Source organism: Ictalurus furcatus, chromosome 3, assembly GCF_023375685.1.
Source record: "Ictalurus furcatus strain D&B chromosome 3, Billie_1.0, whole genome shotgun sequence".
NCBI classification, from domain to species: domain Eukaryota; kingdom Metazoa; phylum Chordata; class Actinopteri; order Siluriformes; family Ictaluridae; genus Ictalurus; species Ictalurus furcatus.
In genome coordinates, this window is record NC_071257.1 from 26,242,117 (window position 1) to 26,262,281 (window position 20,165).

Consider the following 20,165-nt stretch of genomic DNA (forward strand, 5'->3'; position numbering starts at 1 on the left):
AGTCTCCAGGCTGTCACCTTCTCTGACCTCATCACGAGTCCGTTATTAGATCTGATCAGTCATGGAGCAATGATATAGAACTTTCCCTTCAGACTTTTCCCTGGCATTTTCTTCTCTGGACTGGAATTATGATCCCAAAATTAACCGAAAATGCGAAATACATGGATGGAGAGATTTTTAAAAACTATATAATAATAATAATAATAATAATAATAATAATAATACTTGACGCTCAATAATCATTAATTCAGTCCACCAGCTTTTATTTTAATTTGGAAAAAAAATAAATAAATAAAGTAAACATTATAAAGTATATGTATATGTTTGTATAAAGTAAACATTATATACAATAATACACATTTCCACTCAAACGGTGAGGACGAACAATGTCTTTGTTCCAACAAAAAAAAAAAGTTGTTCTCATTAAAACTATTTATTTGAAGTAATTTTCTGAACAAAAAAATGTCTATTATTGCCGCTAGTAAGAAATATTTTAATGTATACAAATTGTAACTTTAAAAAATCCATTTGTTCTCAGTCCCCAGGAACTCTGATGTTGTCAGGAACCATGTCCTCTTTCCTTGGGGTTTCCATGCATGTAATATCCAATGTCATCTATTACAAAAAAAAAAAAACCCCAAAGACTTTTCACCACAAATGACAGATGGTTGTTGACCTGAACAAATCTGGTAACTGCTTATTCTGGAGTCCTAATGGAACTCTTGTTTTTGTTCATATACAGTGCTAGTATTAACTGTAAAACATAAACACGAAACAGGAATTTAGTCGACTCTTCTTGTTGTCAAGTTCAAAAATTTGGAAGCGTTGCAAGATAGCCCTTCCTTAAAGCATTTCATAAAATGCAGCACTTTGTGAAGGATAGTTCACCTCAAAACCTGGTTACCTCTACCAGGAGGTTCACACTGGATGAGCCAAATATACTTCCAGGTGAACACAGAAATGGTTAAAAAAAAAAATCATCTGCAATGATCATCTCAGTCTGTGAATTTGACCCTTACTGAAGATCTGTGGTTGACGAAGGAACTCTACACACCCAAAACTAAGAATGCAAAGGACCTTTAAAATGTTCTACATGGAGGAAGCTCATCGAGTCTGATTTGTGTGGGTTTTTTTTTTTTTTGGTAAGTGTCTTGTAATTGTATTACTATTCTTCTTCCCTGAAAGCCACTGCTAATGTTATGAGAACAGCATTTGCTCCACCCTGCATCATGAAGGAGTTTCATCACTCGAATCACAGATTGAAACTTCCTACATCATCCAACTTCTCACCTCCTGTCCTCGCCTTCTCCTCCATCTCGGCTTTGCTCTCCTTCTATCTGCACCTTCCACAATACGATCCAATTCAATCCAATCGACTGCACAGTTCATCCGTCCGTTTGCTACCACGATCATATCAAGCGTATTCTCCAGTCAACTTATTAAATAACTCAAACTGATTGAGCATGGCTCGATTGTAAGCAGGAAATAAAGCTGGGTAATGAGATGTTTCTTGTAAAACGTGTTGGATAGCACCGCTACAGGTCAGTCCTCAGAGACGGAGCATACTGAATTTCCAACAGCATGAATCATCCTGGAATGCTTGTAGGATTTGGCACTTATCCTGACTAGCCACTCCTAATGCATTACTCTAAAAGCATTACGAGCACAATGAGAACTTAAAAAGCAGCTGTGGAGAGTGGTGTCTGCTTCACCAGGAAACAATACAACACAAACAATATGATACGGTAAATAGCCAAACAAAAACATGTTTTTATGCAACCATAACGACCAGCTAAAAACATTCTAAAGTCAGCACTTTTTTTTTTTTTTTTTTTTACAATATTTGGCAAAGTCCTCCATTTGCTCTCAAAATCTTTGTTCAGGAGAGAAACTAGGTTTCAGTTGGAAAAACAACAAAAAAAAACCCCCACCAATACAACCAATCTGGCCAAGGAGGCTGACGGCTGATTCAAGTGTTCTAGTCTAGTTATGTTTTAGGATTGTGGCTTTGGACGGAACACACTTAATGACCCTATGAGATGGCTTAAGAGTTGTGATATGACTCTGTATGTTGATGTATATCCTTTTGAAACAGGAAGTCAGAGTGACAGAATGTTGAAACGCTTGGCATGATTTACACAACAGCCAAAAGCGTTTAACGTACATCACACCGCCGGTGAACCTATACCCCCTCCCCCTCCCCCCTTCTCCCATTCGGTCGCCACAGCAGATCACTCATCCGCATATTTTGAATCTGGCACAAGTTTTACGCCAGATGCCCTTCCTGACGCAACCCTCCCCGTTTCCGGGATTGGGACCGGCACTGAGAGTGCACTGACTCGTGCAACCCTCCAGTGGCTGGGATCGGTTCCCTGACCGGGAATGATGAAATATTGTGTGTTGTTGGAGTCGTGATGTACATGTTACCAGGAGGCTGTCGATTGGTAGAGGAGATATTACTTACTCTTACTGATGTAGAACCCCTGACCTAACTCTAAAGACGGAACCACATTCTCAGTCAGTCTGAGGTAGTGAAACATTCTGGCATTGAACAGGAACAAGTTGGTCAAACGTGCCTCTGCTGAGTTCCTGTCTCATAACTGTGAATTTGCTTAAATTCCAACCTCGTCCAAATGAATCAACGCCAACCATCTTTTTTTTGAAGCGAGGCATGGCCAGAAAAGAGAACCGCTTGCAGGAAGACACGTAGCCAAAACAGCACAAACAATATTCTCTGTTAAGAGCAAGACATGCACATGCGGGTGAGGTTTAAACAATCTCCACAGCATTTAATTGGACAAACAAGACTAGTGCATCAAAACATTTTAATCATTTTCTCAGAACTGAAAACTATAAAAAAAATTTCTCTTGGTGTTTTATTTAGTGCTATCATATTGTTGTCCAGAACACTCAGGGACCGTTACAGAAAGCTCTGAAACACCGTTCTTTGATTTCAGGTGCACTTTAAAGCAGTGGTAAGTCTTAAGACAATGATCAGGTGGGCACGATTATGGTTGGCGCTAAAGTCTTCAGGAAGGTAGATCTCCAGGAGCAGGGTTAGTAACCACTGCTTTAAATGAAGGGCTGCATTCATTTGATTTAGATCAGAGGTGTCCAATCTTATATGACAAGGGCTGGTGTGGATGCAGGTTTTCATTCCAACCAAGAAGAAGCCATACCTGAGTCTAATGAAAGCCAAGCTCAACTCATTAAACAGGTGGAATCAGATGTGGCTGCTGCTTGATTGGAATGAAAACCTCCACCCACACCCGCCCTTTTGCAGATATGATTGGACACCTCTGATTTAGAGTTTCAAAACTGCTAAATTTAGCCTACTATTTAGCCTACTCCTGCCATAAGGCAAGGCAAGGCAAATTTATTTGTAAAGCACATTTTCAACAACAGGGTAATTCAAAGTGCTTTACATAAAACATAAAAGCAACACACAGCAACATTTAAAAAGAAAAGACATTTAAAAAGAGCTCATTAAAAATATATAAAAAAATAAATAAAAATAAAAACAAAAAATAAAAACAGGTTAAACCGGATTAAAAATTGTACAGTGCAGCACAAGATATTCATTTAAATACCTTGATGATTTAATTAAAAGCAGCAGCAAAAAGAAAAGTCTTCAGTCTTGATTTAAAAGAACTGAGAGTTTCAGCAGATCTGCAGTTTTCTGGGAGTTTGTTCCAGATATGTGATGCATAAAAACTAAATGCATCTTCTCCACGTTTAGTTTTGACTCTGGGAACAGAAAGCAGACCTGCCCCAGATGACCTCAGAGGTCTGGATGGTTCATAATGTACCAGCAGATCAGAAATATATATTGGACCCAAACCATTCAGTGCTTTATAAACCACCAGCAGTATTTTAAAATCAATTCTTTTACAGACAGGAAGCCAGTGCAACGACCTCAAGACTGGAGTTATATGATCTACTTTTTCAGTCTTAGTGAGGACCCGAGCAGCAGCGTTCTGAATCAACTGCAGCTGTCTAATTGATTTCTTATTTAGACCCGTCAAGACAGTAGTCGAGTCGACTGAAGACAAATGCATGGACAAGTTTTTCTAAGTCTTGCTGAGACATTAGTCCTCTAACCCTTTGAATATTTTTTAGGTGGTAGTAGGCTGACTTTGTAATTGTCTTAATATGGCGGTTGAAGGTCAAGTCTGAGTCCATGACTACACCAAGATTTCTGACTAGGTCAGTGGTCTTTAGCATTACAGACTGAAGCTGAGTGCTGACCTCTAATCGCTTCTTCTTAGCTCCAAAAACAATAACTTCAGTTTTCTCTTTGTTTAATTGGAGAAAATTTTGGCACATCCAATCATTGATTTGTTCGATGCAGTTCCTCAGCGCCTGTATGGGATCATATTTCCCTGGCGAAATGGTTATGTAAATCTGTGTGTCATCTGCATAATTGTGCTAACAAATTTTGTTGTATTTCATAATCTGAGCCAGTGGAAGCATGTAGATTTGAAACAAAAGAGGCCCCAAAATGGAGCCTTGGGGAACTCCGCAGGTCATTTTTGTAATGTCAGATGTGTAATTGCCTATAGACACGAAGTAGCCCCTGTTCCTTAAGTAGGATTCAAACCAGTTTAGTACAGTGCCAGAAAGTCCCACCCAATTTTTTACTCGGTCTAGTAATATATTGTGCTCGACCGTGTCGAATGCAGCACTGAGATCCAATAATACTAAGACTAAAATTCTGCCACTGTCTGCGTTTAAATGGATGTCATTGAAGACTTTAACAAGAGCAGTCTCAGTGCTGTGATTTGGTCGGAACCCTGACTGGAAGACATCAAAACAGTCGTTTAGTTCTAAGTAATTGTTCAGCTGTTGAAAAACAGCTTTTTCAATCATTTTACTTAAGAACGGGAGGTTTGATATGGGTCTATAATTGCTCATTAGTGACGTGTCTAGATTATTCTTTTTTAGGAGTGGCTTGATGACAGCAGTTTTCAGGGCCTGTGGGAAGAAACCTGAGAGAAGAGATGTGTTGACAATTTCTAATAGTTCTGAGGCCATGCAATTAGAAACCTTTATGAAAAAGCCTGTTGGCAGAACATCAAGTCAGCAGGAAGAGGATTTCAGGTGTCGTATAATGTCCCCCAAGTTTTCATGAGTTATAGGATGAAATTGTATCATGCTAATTGAGTTGTTTTCAGATGGACACAGAGGCAGCACATATCCTGTACCTGACATGGAAACACTGATTGCTTGTCTAATTCTTTGAATTTTGTCAGTAAAGAAAAAGGCAAAAAGTCATTGCAGGCCCTAGTGGATAAAAATTCAGAGGCTACTAACACAGGAGGGTTGGTTAGCCTGTCGATAGTAGCAAACACGGTGCGTGCGTTATTATTGTTTTTGGAGATGTTGGAGAAGAAGGACCGCCTTGCATTTCTCAGTTCTAAATTATAAATGCGAAGTCTCTCTTTATAGATGTCATAGTGAATCTGGAGATTTGTTTTTCGCCACCTGCGTTCAGCTTTCCGACACTCTCTCTTTTCAGTTCTTACCAGAGTGGCATTTCTTCATGGAGATCTTTTCTTACCAGAGACCACCTTCACCTTAATGGATGCAATGGTGTCGATAGCATTTGTAATTTTAGAACTGAAATGATCTACAAGCTCATTTATTGAGACCCATGAGAGGGCAGGTGTAGAAGAGAAAGCCTGAATGAATATTTCACTGGTGTTCTCAGTGATTTGTCATTTTTTGATTACCTCCGTTCGAACTTTAGTATGCATGGAGATGGCGCTCTCAAAGAAAACACAGGAATGATCAGAGAGAGCAACATCAGTTACCACAACCTTTGAGATGTTCAGACCCTTGGAGATGATTAAATCCAGAGTGTGCCCCTTATTGTGCGTGGGCTCAGTCACATGCTGAGTCAGTCCATAGTTATCAAGCACACCACACAGTTCTTTAGTCTCTCTGTCCTGGGGGTTGTCAACATGGATGTTAAAATCACCAACAATAACTACATAGTCAAAGTCAATACAAATTATAGCCATTAGCTCGGCAAAGTCACCAAAAAAGGCTGCACAGTATTTAGGTGGCCTGTAAACATTTAGAAATATAGCTCGAGAAGAGGAATTCAACTGAAGAGCCACATATTCAAAAGAATCAAAATTTCCATAAGACGACATCTCATAATCATTGACAGTAATGCTCGGGTGTCCAGTTGTATCTGCAAAGGGCTTAAAGCTTGCATTCCAGAAGAATTGGAGCCACACCCAATAAAGACCGTGATTAAAAATGTGGAATCTTGAGCTCGGGCCTAATTGGAATGAAATCCTTGGTTGATAAGAGAGGAGAGACCCTGCTTTAATATACAGGGGGAATTCAATGCTGTGTTTTCAACATATTCTGCTGATTTACATATAGAATGACATGACATAGTTGACTCCTTCTGCTAGTAAACTCCATTTACAGTTCAGGTTAATTGTGTGTGTAAAGAAAAAAAGAAACTTCCTCTAACCACCTCTTTTATGGTAAACCAGATGCACTCAAGTAGCTTCAAGCCATAAAAATAAGTCCTGCTTCACTTTAAGGCTGTGAATGCAGATGGGATACGCAGTATAGCGTGTAAAGGCTGAAGTGTAATACTTTTGCAGTGAAATTGCGGAGTAGACGCTCTTTGGCAGGTTGCCACCCACCCTCGCTGAGCCCCCCTGCTGCCTAGCTTATGCAGAGATGCGAGTGCGGCCCATCCCAGCATGCATCTGCCCACGCTCGCACAACCCCCTGCTCCCTCCCACCCATCGGCCATGCACAGCTCCAAAACACAGAGTACACACAGTGCCATAGAAACACCGCTCAGTGTTAATTAGGCTTCCAAAGCAACATGCCTCGGAGATAATATAGAGCACTGGTCCTGCTCACCAACCAAACTTTCATTTACAGGAACAACAACACAAAGTACAACTTTGTGTTTTCATAATTAGGTGCAGTAATGCATTCATCACCTTTTATTTATCTGTCTATTTATTTATTTATTTATGTGTACAAATCTTTATAAATGTGAAGACAAGCCTTTTCATAGTCCATCCCAGCTGAGGAGGTGTGGGAGATATTGCTGTTCTCTCTCTCAATATACATCTCTCTCAAGCTCTCTCTCAATATATATATATATATATATATATATATATATATATATATATATATATATATATATATATATATATAATATATATATATATATATCTGTCTCTAACAATCTCTCTATCTCTCACTATTTATCTTACTCTCTCTCAATTGCTTTCTCAATCTCTCACACACTCAATCTCTTTCTCTCACTCGCTCTCTTTCTCAATTTCTCTCAATCTCTTTCTCAATCTCACTCTCTCAATCTCTTTCTCAATCTCACTCTCTCAATCTCTTTCTCAATCTCTCACTCTCTCAATCTCTTTCTCAATCTCTCTCTCTCTCTCAATCTCTCTCACTATCTTTCTCAATCTCTCTCTCACTCTTGCTCAATCTCTTTCTCAATCTCTCTGAATCTCTCACTATCTTTCTCAATCTCTCTCTCTTTCTCAATCTCTCTGAATCTCTCTCACTATCTTTCTCAATCTCTCTCTCAATCTCACTCTTTCTCAATCTCTCTCTCTCAATCTCTCACTCTTTTTCTCAATCTCTCACTCTCTCTCTCAATCTCTTTCTCTCTCTCTCTCTCACACACACACACACACACACACACACAGCATTACCTCCACAGAAACATGTAATTGCAACCAAGATTATTATGAATTGATGACAAATCAAATACAAGACTTTCAGCTTTTCATAAAGTATATTGATTATAATATATGATATTATTCATCTTGAAACTGATCTGCTTTTTCTGTAAACAAGGCACATAATGAACGTTTGGCCTGCTCAACCTACTGTATACCCCCATCGGACAAGTCATCTTTTACTAGTAGGTCTAATGCATCATCATCTTTACAAGTAGGGCTAATGCTGCATCTCTCTCATTCTCTCTCTCTCTCTCTCGCTCTCTCTCTGGGGAAAAGAGCTTTGCTTCCTTAAAGTGCATTACCTGTTATTTAAAAACAACAGAAATTCAGCTCAAGCTTAAGGAGAGATGAGTATCTGCTCACAGATGACAGCAGAACTTACACTTTAATACCGCACAACAGTTAATTAAACAGCAAACCTGGCTTTGGATAAAATGGTTTTTTTTTTGGTTGTTCAAAAAAAAAAGAGAGGGCTTTGGGATTTTGAACATTTCAGTAATGTAGGATTGTAGTTGTCTAAATGCTCGCTGTCTTTCTGGAATGCAGGAAATGTGAAATGATACCAAAAGCAGAGTTCTGAGTATAAAGCGATACCAGACACTGATCCGATAGGAACCGTTATGTGAACCATTAGAGGCCGATTGTGGTGGCCTCTAAGTCAGGTTGTATCCCGTGATCTCTATAAGATCTGTATTGTGTACGTGCGAGTACATGCTTTCACTGCATAAAATGTGTCATAGGACAGGTTTGGGGAAAACGGTCAAAATATCAATCTGATCAAGAGATCCAGTGGTTCACGTCAGTATGGGCACTGATGCACACACTCTGTATCAGATAGGGGTACATTTACTATCAACAAATTAAAAGAATTTTATAACTTGAATGATTTATAGGGGGAAGCATGGCGGCGTAGCGGAGCTCACTGCCATCTCACAGCTCCAGGGTGGATCGTGGTATTGGATTACTGTGCGTGTGTGTGTGGTTTCTGTGCATCATTTCCCCATGTCACAGTGGGTTTCATCAGGTTTCTCCGGTGTCCTCCTTCCTCCCAAAAACATGACAGTAGGTAGTTTGGCTATAATAAGTTGCCCCTAAGTGTGAATAAGTGTGTGATAGGGTGTGTATGGTGTTCCATCCAGAGTGTATACCTGTTTTCGTGTTCCTGGGATCCTCTGCAACTCTGATAAAGCAAATACTCAAGATGAAGGAATGAAAAAAAAATCATCTTAATGAATATAATAGGCCAAAAAAAGAGAGAAAAGAATATCTAATCTAGAAATCACGTGATCTCAAAAACGAAATAAAGCAAAACTGTACTGTATTCTCAAACTATGAAGGATACTAGGCTGATTATATCACAGTAACTCGGTTAGAAATCCACCCGCTATTGTGGGTGTTGAAGAAGGAGGGCCCATTATGCGTTATAACTGCGCCTCGCGCCTCTGTTCTCGCTTGCACGCTGAAATCTCGCGTGAATTCACGACTTAACATTACACCAACCTGCTCGCGCCTGTCCTTTTCCTACCCGCTTTCTTAAAAACGAAACAAAACTCCGCCTTCTCTGTTCTGATTGGTCGTACAGTCAGCGCTGTCCAGGATTTGCATTCGGATTGGGTAATCAAGCAGCGGGCTTTGTCGAGACTAGCCAATCGTAGCGCAGGAGGCGGGGGCTTTGTTGGTATACGGGTAGGAGGGGCGGGGTTTCAGCTCGGCTCGGCTCGGCTCAGCTCAGGCTGTGTGTATATATCTCGATGCGTGTGTGCGCGCGCGAGCGCGAGATCAGCTCCCGACACCCGAGTGAGGCGGTCACCGAGACGAGCGCGAGCGGCGATCTATCCGACCAACATGGCTACAATTCCAACCTCGACGAGGTTTACGGACGAATATCAGCTTTATGAAGAGCTCGGAAAGTAAGAAAACAAACCGACCGAAGCGCTGTGTTTGCGGTGAAGGTTAGCTAGCTGTGCGTGGCTTAGCGTTAACCGTCTGCGTTCCCGTCCCAGGTGTGTTGGTTCGGTTCGGGTAACGTTACTTCGCTTCACCTGTCAAAACCCATACGGTCCAGACTGCAGCCCGCGAGCGCGAGCACGAGGCACGCTGAATGATGTAATATAATGTAATATAATATAATATAGGATGTGTATAATGTGAGGGTGAACAGAGCAGTGCTAGCTCTGAGCTGGAGGATAAACTAGCCTGTTAACACCGACATGCATTCAAAACATCGAGTTGTGCTGTTTCTTCATTGTAGTGGCTGGGAGGAGAAGAGAAAGGTTTTTATATTTATTCTGCGGATAAACTACAGCTCCGTTATAGCCATGAAGCGGAAAATGTTACGAGCTGGTGCTGCAGTTAGGAGTGTGTGTGTGTGTGTGGTCTCAGACACATCTGCGGCTTTCTTCTTTCTAATACGGAAACGTGTCGAGTTATAGAAAACGCACACGGAGACCTGTGAGGGGTTTGTGCTTCCATTAATGTGTGTATATGTGTATGTTTATAGATGGAGAGAGAGAGAGAGGGGGATGAATGCAGGGATTTTGCACAGTGAGGGAGGAGTGTAGGCCACTGCTGCCCAATCAGCCTGGCCTCCTTCATCTCTGCATTCATCTCCCTGAGCATCAGTGCAGTGCCCAGCTCTGCATGGCTTTCCCCACTGCTACACACTTCATTCTCACCCTAAATGTGCAGTCGTGTATACAGCACGTGGACGCGAACATTCAGTGCGTTTACATGCACAACCGTATTCAGATATTAACCCGATTAAAGCCTGGTTCACGCTGTACGAGTTGGTCGGTCACGTTTTGAGAATCCTAAAAGATTCCTCTAATCCCAGGCCAAAATCTGTAGTCTTTGATCGCTAGTTCGACACGTTCCCCGACAGCCGGTTAACGGCCGTTGCGACCGAACTTTTTAAATTCTCAGAAGTGTCAGAAGATTTGAGGCACTGTCCTGTAGTGTTGCTTCTCCTACTCCGTACGAGTCTTCTTGCGTGCGTCCGTTTTCCGTGTCTGGACTGTCGTACAGGCTGACATTAATGACAGCTGAGATCCTACAGTGTGACACGGCTTACAGCGGGGATCATGTTCGTACAGCCTGACAAGCAACAGTCAAAAAGGACTATTATAAATCGCTCAGTGTTCACCCGGATTAAGGCAATACTCTGATTAAGAAACTACCATGTAAACAGTGATTTCTGATTCCCTTAATCCTGCTGTCCGTGTAAATGTAGTCCGTGTTTCAGGGGTCCACTGGGGTCAGGGAACTGTCTGCGTTGCTCCAGTGGAGGAAATCAGAAAGCAAAGGCATTTCGTTTATTGTTGAGTTATTGTAGTTGTTAGCTGGTTTGACCGGTCACTTGAATTTAATGGGTTCTATCCAAACCTCCGTAACTCAAAAACAAGTGGGCCTATAAATATAAGTTGGATCTGCTGTGTTCTTTTGTTGGAAAGTTCAATAATAAAAAAAAAAAACCCACTCTAAAAGGCTCTAATAAATCAGCAAAACTTTATTGCACACGTGTAAAAAAAAAAAAAGAGCTTAATATTTAAATAGTCAAATTATGTTCCTAAAATAAAAGCAGAGCTGATGTAGTGCATGAAATTTGGTTTGCAGCTCTTAAAATATATTTAGAAAAGGTCTAGTATACACACGGCTATCATTAAATATATATATATATAGTTTTCTTTGGATTTGCAGTAGTACAGTAGCTTATATTGTGTGTGTGTATAAAATATACACTCCCCACCAAAGTATTGGAATGGCAAGGCCAGGTTTTTTTTTTTTTTGCGCGCTATACACTGAAGACATTTTGGTTTGAGATCAAAAGATGAATATGAGACAGTAGATCAGAATTTCAGCTTTCATTTCCTGATGTTTACATCTGTGATGTAGCATGGCACCTTTGGTAGCAGACCACACAATTTTTAGCTGAGCAAAAATATTGGAACAGACCGTTGTAAAGGTAATATTTGGTTGCATATCCCTTGCTTGCGATAACTGCATCAAGCCGGCGACCCGCTGACACCACCAAACTGTTGCACTGTTCTGTTGTGATGCTTTTACCGCAGCTTCTTTCAGTCGTTGTTTGTTTCGGGAGCTTTCTGCTCTTCAGGAGGTGAAATGTACACTCAGTGGGTTAAGGTCTGGTAATTGACTTGGTCAGTCTAAAATCTTCCGCTTTTTTCCCCTGCTGAAGTGCTTTGCTGTGTTGGCCGTGTGTTTTGGGTCATTGTCTTGCTGCATGATGAAGTTCCTCCCAATTTGATAGGATGAATTTCTTTGTAAATTGGCAGACAGTGTTTTTTGAATTCATTTTGCTGTTACATCATCAATAAAGATTAGTGAGTGTGTTCCAGAAGTAGCCATGCAAGCCCAAGCCATGACACTACCTCCACCATGCTTGACCGATGAGCTTGTGTGTTTTGGATCATGAGCAGATCCTTTCTTTCTCCACACTTTGGTCTTTCCTTCACTTTTGGAGAGGTTCATCTTGGTTTCAGGACTTTTGTGGCTCATCTCTGTATTTCTTTGTGAATTCCAATGTGGCTTTCTGATTCTTACTGCTCATGAGTGGTTTGCATTGTGTGGTTTGGCCTCTATAATTCTGTTCTCAAAGTCTTTTTCTATTAGTGGATTGGGATACCTAAACCCCTGCCTTGTGGAAGTTGTTGATGTCACTGACTGTGATTTTTGGGTTTTTCTTCACAGCTCTCACAATGTTTCTGTCATTAACTGCTGTTGTTTTTTTTTTAGCTAACCTATTCCAACATGGCTGGTTGTTAGTATACCAGTGGTTTCTTTCTGTTTCAGGACATTCCAAATTGTTGTACTGGCTATGGCCAATGCTTGTGCAATGGCTCTGATCAATTTTCCCTCTTTTCCCAGCTTCAAAATTGTTTTGGCTTGCTTTTCTCCCATAGACAGCTCTCTGGTCTTGATGTCGGTTTATCCTTTTAACAACACACGCAGTTTTCCCAGGCGAAACCAATTGCTGAAACCAAGACTAGCCGCGCAACCCTATTAATCGTTTAAACAATCAATCTAACAGGGCACACCTGTGCAACGAGATACACCTATCATTCACATTTTCCAATATTTTTGTTCACTTGAAAAATGGGTGGGTTCGAATAAAAGGTGTCATATTCTAAGTCCTTCTAGATGAGAAAATGAAAGCTTGATATTCTGATCTGTCGTCTCATGTTCATCTTTTGATCTCAAACCAAAATATCTTCAGAGTGTAAACGATTGAATTGGCCTTGTTATTCCATTACCTTCTGAGGGGACTATACATAAATGTCTACTAATAGAGTAATGATATCGTACAATAAAACGGTCTATAGTGCAGTGGTTAACAAGGCCAGTTAAAGGAAGCAGAGCAGTAACAGACCCATATGTGCAACGTATCTGCTACTCTGATCTTCTCGTCTCTGGGGTAGGGCTGTGTGATATGATGATATAATATTGATATTGTGATCAATTATGTCATTCTTCCCCACTTTTACTGGAAGTTTAAGAGCAGTTATTGAGGCCATCGATAATTCTTTATGCAAAGCTGTTTAATTAGTTTTCTAATGAAAGTGAATATGTCGGCACGATTATATTTTTGTCTACAACACAGATTTCGAACATTTAATCACACACCTTCAGATCAAAAGGTTTTTAAGATCAAGAGAAACATTTCAGTCGAGTATCTCCAAACTTCTGACTGGTAGTGTACGTGTGGTGGATTTTATCTTCTGAGACGAACAGATTATCTAAACACCTTCCAACGGGTTAAGCGTAGTGATCGATGATGTTAAATATGTGTTAAATTTTCCAGGCTGGTACTCGGAGATCCTTCCAGAGTGTAAGATTGATACTTTTTGATGCAGCGTCTAACTTTGTTTCATTTAAAAACAGGGGCGCCTTTTCCATCGTCCGGCGATGTGTGAAGAAATCAACCGGGCAGGAATATGCTGCTAAAATTATCAACACAAAGAAGCTGACGGCGAGAGGTAAGACTCACGACTTCTAGTCTGTTGTCCTTATTACTTTCGACTCTTCTTCGAGTGTCTAATTTTCAAACCCTGAAGTGTCGTATTCACCTATTTGTTTTGTTTGGATTTCTGATGATGTAGCATCAGCAGCTCACATCTAGACTGTAACTTCCTCCCAATGTGGTCTCCAGTTGCAGCCACAGGCATTTTGCAAGTAATTGTTTCTGCCATGGTTCAGTAAGAGGGATAGCCATCTATTTCCAGTTCCTAAATATAATATGTAGGGGTCTATGTCTTTTAATTGTTGGTCATGATTACTGTTATCATGTGTAGACTCATGATAAACTGACCTGTCTTTCTTGCTTCTGTGTATTGTTTTTTATAAGCAGCCATTGTTCAGTTAGTAGGGTAAAGAGAGAGCGGGGGAAAAGTGAACCTGGTGTTTATATACACTTAGTTTTTGTTAACAAATGAAGCTCAGTGTTTAGCTGTGGATTTTGGCGTTCTCGGTGTAAGGTGCAGTCCAAGGCGAGACTATTTTTTAAATACAGAGACCTGAACATTGTGCGCTTTGTTCCTGTCTTCATTTCTGTTTCTTGGCATTGGATAATAAACAAACGTTGTTGTTTTTTTTTTCAGCTTTGTCATCATGAAAAAGACATTGTGATGTGTTGTAATGTGGAAACTTGTCTGAGGTAAATGACGAATCGTGTTGTGACCTTTTAAGGTTTGCGTCCATTCTGCGTACTTTGTCAGGGTTGGATCGTACCCGGGTGCCGGGCGGTACCATGTTCCATGTGTGCAATTGATTTTAACCCTCAAAGACCGAAACGCCACCCGCGGATAAAAGTAAATGTTGTTCTAAAATGATTAATAACTTTTGAAGTGCTACTCCAATCTGTATGCTTTAAAAAGTGGAGATTCTCAGCTTTCCAGTGGTATCAAATGTGTCTCAGTTGGACGTTCAGATGCTCTGTAATGAATGCGGATACGTCATGGTTACTCTATCACATTCTGCAGCATTGATTTGTCAAGGAAACCCATGCAGTTTATTCCTCTGTGCCAAACAGGAACGGCTTTTGCTGCTTCAGTGTTCTGTTATTATATAATAATCTCCTTATTTACTTTACTCCCTGAACTTTTATGGACACATCTACATTGTCAGTACATTTCATTCAAAAACGCTTAGAATAATATTGTAATAAATGGCTATAACTTGCTAAGAGAATGTTGGATGAAGACAAAATTTCATTTGGAAGTCTAAAACATCCAGGAATAACTTTCTAAAAAAAACTTCAGGAGGTTAAAACACACCAAATTATTTCTGGTGTTTTTCCACAAATTCTGGGTAATTCATCCATTCTCATGCAAAAAAAAAAAAAAATTACAGTTGGGACTTTAAATGAGCTAGATTGAAAATTAAGCTAGAATAGGTTAATAGGTTATAAAACAAACAAACAAAAATAGGAGAGTCAGGTTACCCAAAATCCGATCTAGGTCTTTAAGGGTTAACCTAGAAAAGTTGTAATGAACCTGTTTTGTTGTTTTTTGGTGCTATGACTTTTTCAGTTCAGCCCTCTCAGATAAAAACTTGTGGCTACTTTTGTGTTTAACATAGTTAGAGATAACTGTTGTGTATTTAATAGTGTTATATTGAGAGAATAACAAATTACACCAGAACCCACAAGGCCAAGCGACTGCCAAGCGGAAACGTTTGCTTAACTGCCACCCTTTGTTTCTGCATATCAATGACTGACATAATCCTAGGTTTATTTCCTTTAAGAGAAGTTTCCTGATTGGTTAATGCATCTTTATTTGTTTTTTAGGGCGGTTACCAAGATTGATTTTCTAAAAGCATTCTATCCGTTTTATTAATAGATATCAAGATGTAAAGACTGTTTAACCAGAGTATTCTCAATGAAAATCATTTACTTTTACTTTATTAATGTTGTGGTCTTTAACTGCAAAGTCATTCCACACTGATGACATTACTGCTACTGTAGCATGCATATACGGTATATTGTGTGTGTAAACGCCATACTGCAGTGTGGACAGTGGTGTCTGCATAATGTTTCCAAACTTGTAATGAGTACTCAAAATGTGAGACTGGTCTAATCTTTCCCGAGTACTACTGATACTGATCTGTACAATTATGTTGTCCTTTTGATCCAGTAGCATGAAACCATGTTAGCAGTGACCTGATGCTAGATGACGAGATTGGTTTGTTTGTTTGTTTGTTTGTTTTTTACCTCTTTGTTTCATCCTGCTACTAGACTAGTTGGACTTCAGTGTCAGCGGTATCATCAGGGCTAATTAAACTCCTAGTGATGAAGGACTGGATACGTGAGCCTCCTGCTCTGCTACAGGAAAAACAAAAGCTGCGGATCTATTTCTGGAAAGTGGACACTCCGTGTACCTGACCCTCAGAATATCAAGTTGATGATGTATTGTTTTGCACTTGACCCTTTATTGCAATCTTAGAATATTCAACAATAGTCGACAATTTGACTAATTCCTGTGTGCTCGTATTGTATAAGCATTAATACACAAGAATTTACAAATTTGAAATGTACCAACTGAGAGTTAGCTGATAATGGTCTCAATGTACAGTGAAATAAATAAATAAATATATAAATATTAGTTTCCATCCATCCATATTCTGTACCGCTTATGCTACACAGGGTTGCTGGGAGCCTGGAGCCTATCCCTATCTTAGTCACCTACAAATTCCCACCCACCAGCCAGCTCTCACCATCACACAACAGCTACGAACAGGGTGAAGAGTGTAGGTTAACCTGTGCTTCCTCTGAGACACATGAACCCAGCCCACTACATCTTTTCAAAATGCTGCTTATGCTGTGTCACAGGGCAGCGTAACACACTCTGGGAAAGCACTATCTGCCCTCTTCCACATGCATGAGCTCACAGATGCTCACGGTTGACTAGTGCTGCTGACACCGACAGAGAGAATATGCCGTCCATCCCATTCTTTTGCTTCTGGCCATTGATCTCTATGGCATCATCGAGATTTGAACTCGCTGTCTCCTCACGTGATCTTATTTTACATTTCTCAGTTGTCATGTCTGTTTTCCAGTTCTCACGTAATGGCTTATGCAGTGGCATAGTTGTACTAATCTGGCTGGGATCTGACCTCGTCTTGTAGAGTTGAAATTCAGGGATCTTTCAGAGTGACGGGATCAATATCCTGCTAAGCCTTCTTTTGTGTCAGATTCACTCACTATTCTATGTTTCTACCATGGGAAGACGGCAGAACCAATGCATGTTTCAGTGAATAATTAACCGAACGATTATTCACTTGTTCAGCATGGTAAAGATTTGCTTGTATTCTAATCTCAGGTTATCTAAGCAGTCTCTCATAATGTTAACTACAGGGCTGTCAAAGGCAACATGTTAATTCGTGTTAATTAGCCGCTACACAGCAGTTAAACTCTGGTCCTGTTCAGAAAACCCTCAATTGCACTGTTGTGTGTTTAACCCCTTATCAAAACCAGCTAACTGAAGTCAGGAAGTAATGTACAGATAAGTAAGGAATTGAATACGGTATGTTAAGGTGGTGTCACAGGACAACAATTTGCCAATTCTTATTTACTGCCTATTAGGTTTCATTGTACATGTGTCTAATGCATTATGTTTTCCTCTGCTGGGGAGGCTGATGCACAAAGGGGCTAATAAAGTTCTGTACAAAATACAGCTGGGTCCATAAATATTTGGACATCAACAAAGTCTTTGTTATTTCAGCAGTCTACCACAGTAGATATTGATATTTACAGGTATTTACATCCAATTTGGGTGAACGGTGTAGGATTTACATCAAGTTTTATATGTGCTCTTTTCCATGATTAAACCATGAACTAATAATCGACAAGAAGCATGAACAGGCAATTATCTGACATGACAGTGAACACTGTGCACTTCAACTCTACAGTAAGGTTACTTGTCATTTTGGCTTGTATACACTCACAGATTACATGCATTTATGTAAGGAGCACTGGCTTTAAAAAAAAAAATCCTTTTCCTTTTTACATCTTCTGACTCTTGCCTAAATCTAGATCAGCACACTTAAGCATCTCTACACCAGCATGTTTACAGTATAATAAAGCTAGTCTGACAAGCACTATAAAGCGAGCAATGGATTACATGTGGGTTTCACTGTTTTCCCTCTCTTGAATATTGAACACATAAATATGGCATTGGTGACAGTCACCGCTCTGCCCTTTTAACAGCTGACAGAGCGAATGGAAGCTCAGAGACAGCTGATTGCAGCGTCTGGGTGAAACATTCTGGCATGAGCAAGGCGAAGCTCAGCTTTGATTAAAGCCATGGGCCAGAGGCAAGATTTAGAGCGATGGAACCCTGGCGTTTGAATGGCTCCTACTAAATGAATAGGACTGTTACTTTTTAATTTGAGCCCAGGCAATCTGATAAAGAATCCGAGAGGAAAAATAGTTTCCAGGATACTTGAGAAGAACCTCGGCCAACGCCAGAAAAATGAGCCGGGTTAAATGCCTTCTCATTTTCTAGGAATTTATTTTTTAAATAACTCCTTTGTTTCCTGACCATCCATGCGGACCAGAACACAAAACACGCCTGCTATAATTCAGCTAGAAACGCCACAAGCAGAACGATCAGTCCTAGTCCTTTGGCCTTTGAGTCTTTCAGCATGCATGTGAGAAGATGGACACACACAGTGCTCAAACCGTGCAGGACTAACAGCAGCAGAAGAAAAATGATGCCATATAAAGTAATCGAGTATGCACAAAAACTTGCACTATGATTTAGCAATGTATAAACCTGATTGCCTCCATGTATGCAGTCCATAAATATTTGAACATAGTTATTGTTATTTTAACTGTCTACCACGGTATATTGGAGTTGAACTTAAGCAAAAATACCAAAAACTATTGGACAATCTGCTGATCAGCTGTTCCATGACCAGGTGTGTGGTGTTCCTTCATTATTTCACATACAAGTAAGCAGATAAAATAGTGTGGCATTTGCATTTGGAATCTGTTTGCTGTTAACTCTCAATATGAAGTCCAAAGAGCCATCACAACAAACCCATCAGAGAGATAACGAAAACATTGTGTGTGGCCAAATCAATTATTTGGTACATGCTTAAAAAGAAAGATTGCACTGGTGAGCTGAGAAACAGAAAAAGCCCGGAAGACCAGGAAAAAAAACTTATGGGATAAAATAAATATGCGATAAATTCTCACATTTAAAATCTGTATCCTGTGTTTATATCTTTCTGTAAAGCTGCTTTGAGACAATGTCCATTGTAAACAGCGCTATACAAATAAAATTGAATTGAATTGAAAAACAACTTATGGTAGGTAACAAAAGAATTCTTTCCCTGGTGCAGAAAAACCCCTTGACCATAGTGGTCCAGATCAAGAAGATATGTGTCGACGTAAACTTACAATCAAATACCACCAAATAAACCATTGGTAAGCATCACAAACAGGATGAGCAGATTAGAATTTGCCAAAAACTTTGGGGAAAAAAGCCTGTCCAGTACTAGAACCACATCCACATTGTACTAGCATGATGGGAAGAGAAGTGTTTGGAGAAGGGAAGGAACTGCTCATGATCCAAAGCATACCACCTTATCCTATGGCATGGGCCTGTATGTCTGCCAATGGAATGAACGGCTTCTCTTGTGTTTATTGATGTGACAAAAGCAGCAGGATGAATGCTTAAGTATCTAAGACTAGATTCAGATTCAGCCGAATGCCTCAAAACTCATCGGATGGCACTTCACAGTACAGATGACCCGAAACATACTTCGAAAGCAACCCAAGACTATTTAAAGGCAAAGAAGTAGTGTTCTGAAATGGCCAAGTCAATCCCCTAACCTGAGTCCGTATGAGAATGCATTTCACTCACTGAAGGAAAAACTGAAGGCAACATGCAATAAGAACAAGCAGGAACTGAAGACAGCTGCAGTAAAGGCAGAGCATCATCAGGGAAATAAACCCAGTATCTGGTGGTCTGTGGGTTCCAGACTTCAGGCTTTCGACTGCAAACAATTTGCAACCATGTATTAAACATGACAATTTAAGTTATGATTGTTACTTTGTCCAATTACTAATGATCCCTTAAAAAGGTAACGCACACAGCTTTGTGTCTGCAGTGCATGCACTTTTCATATCAGTCTTTTGCATGAAGCACAGGATTGTACACACAGAGATATGTAAATACGTTTATAGACTCTATTCTAAGCAAAGAACCCGCGCCCACAATAACCGCAGATACTGTAGTGTGGCTGTGACGTCATTTCTGGCTGTCATTTCAAGCCTCTGTCTTCCCTCTGTTTCTGGAGCTTGTCGCCATTACTAGGCTTCTTTTGATTCTGTTATTGAAAGACGTTAGCTGTCGTATGGTTGAGAGCATTTTGGTGAGCATGGTTCAGCCGATTGCA

General features: G+C 40.1%; 1 protein-coding gene across 11 annotated transcripts in view; it reads left to right on the forward strand.

Moving 5' to 3' along the window:
* The first annotated feature begins 9,507 nt into the window (after positions 1-9,507).
* The window catches only part of camk2g2 (calcium/calmodulin-dependent protein kinase (CaM kinase) II gamma 2), a 78,013-nt gene continuing 67,355 nt past the window's right edge, over positions 9,508-20,165 (forward strand). For 6 of the 11 annotated variants that reach the window (XM_053621760.1, XM_053621762.1, XM_053621763.1 and 3 more), the window contains exons 1-2: positions 9,510-9,658; positions 13,647-13,741. In XM_053621760.1, the coding sequence (XP_053477735.1) occupies positions 9,594-9,658; positions 13,647-13,741 (160 nt within the window). In that variant the 5' untranslated portion in view covers positions 9,510-9,593. Of the gene's footprint in view, positions 9,659-13,646; positions 13,742-20,165 lie in introns of all 11 variants that reach the window. The other 5 variants (XM_053621755.1, XM_053621756.1, XM_053621758.1 and 2 more) reach the window with 2 other exon arrangements.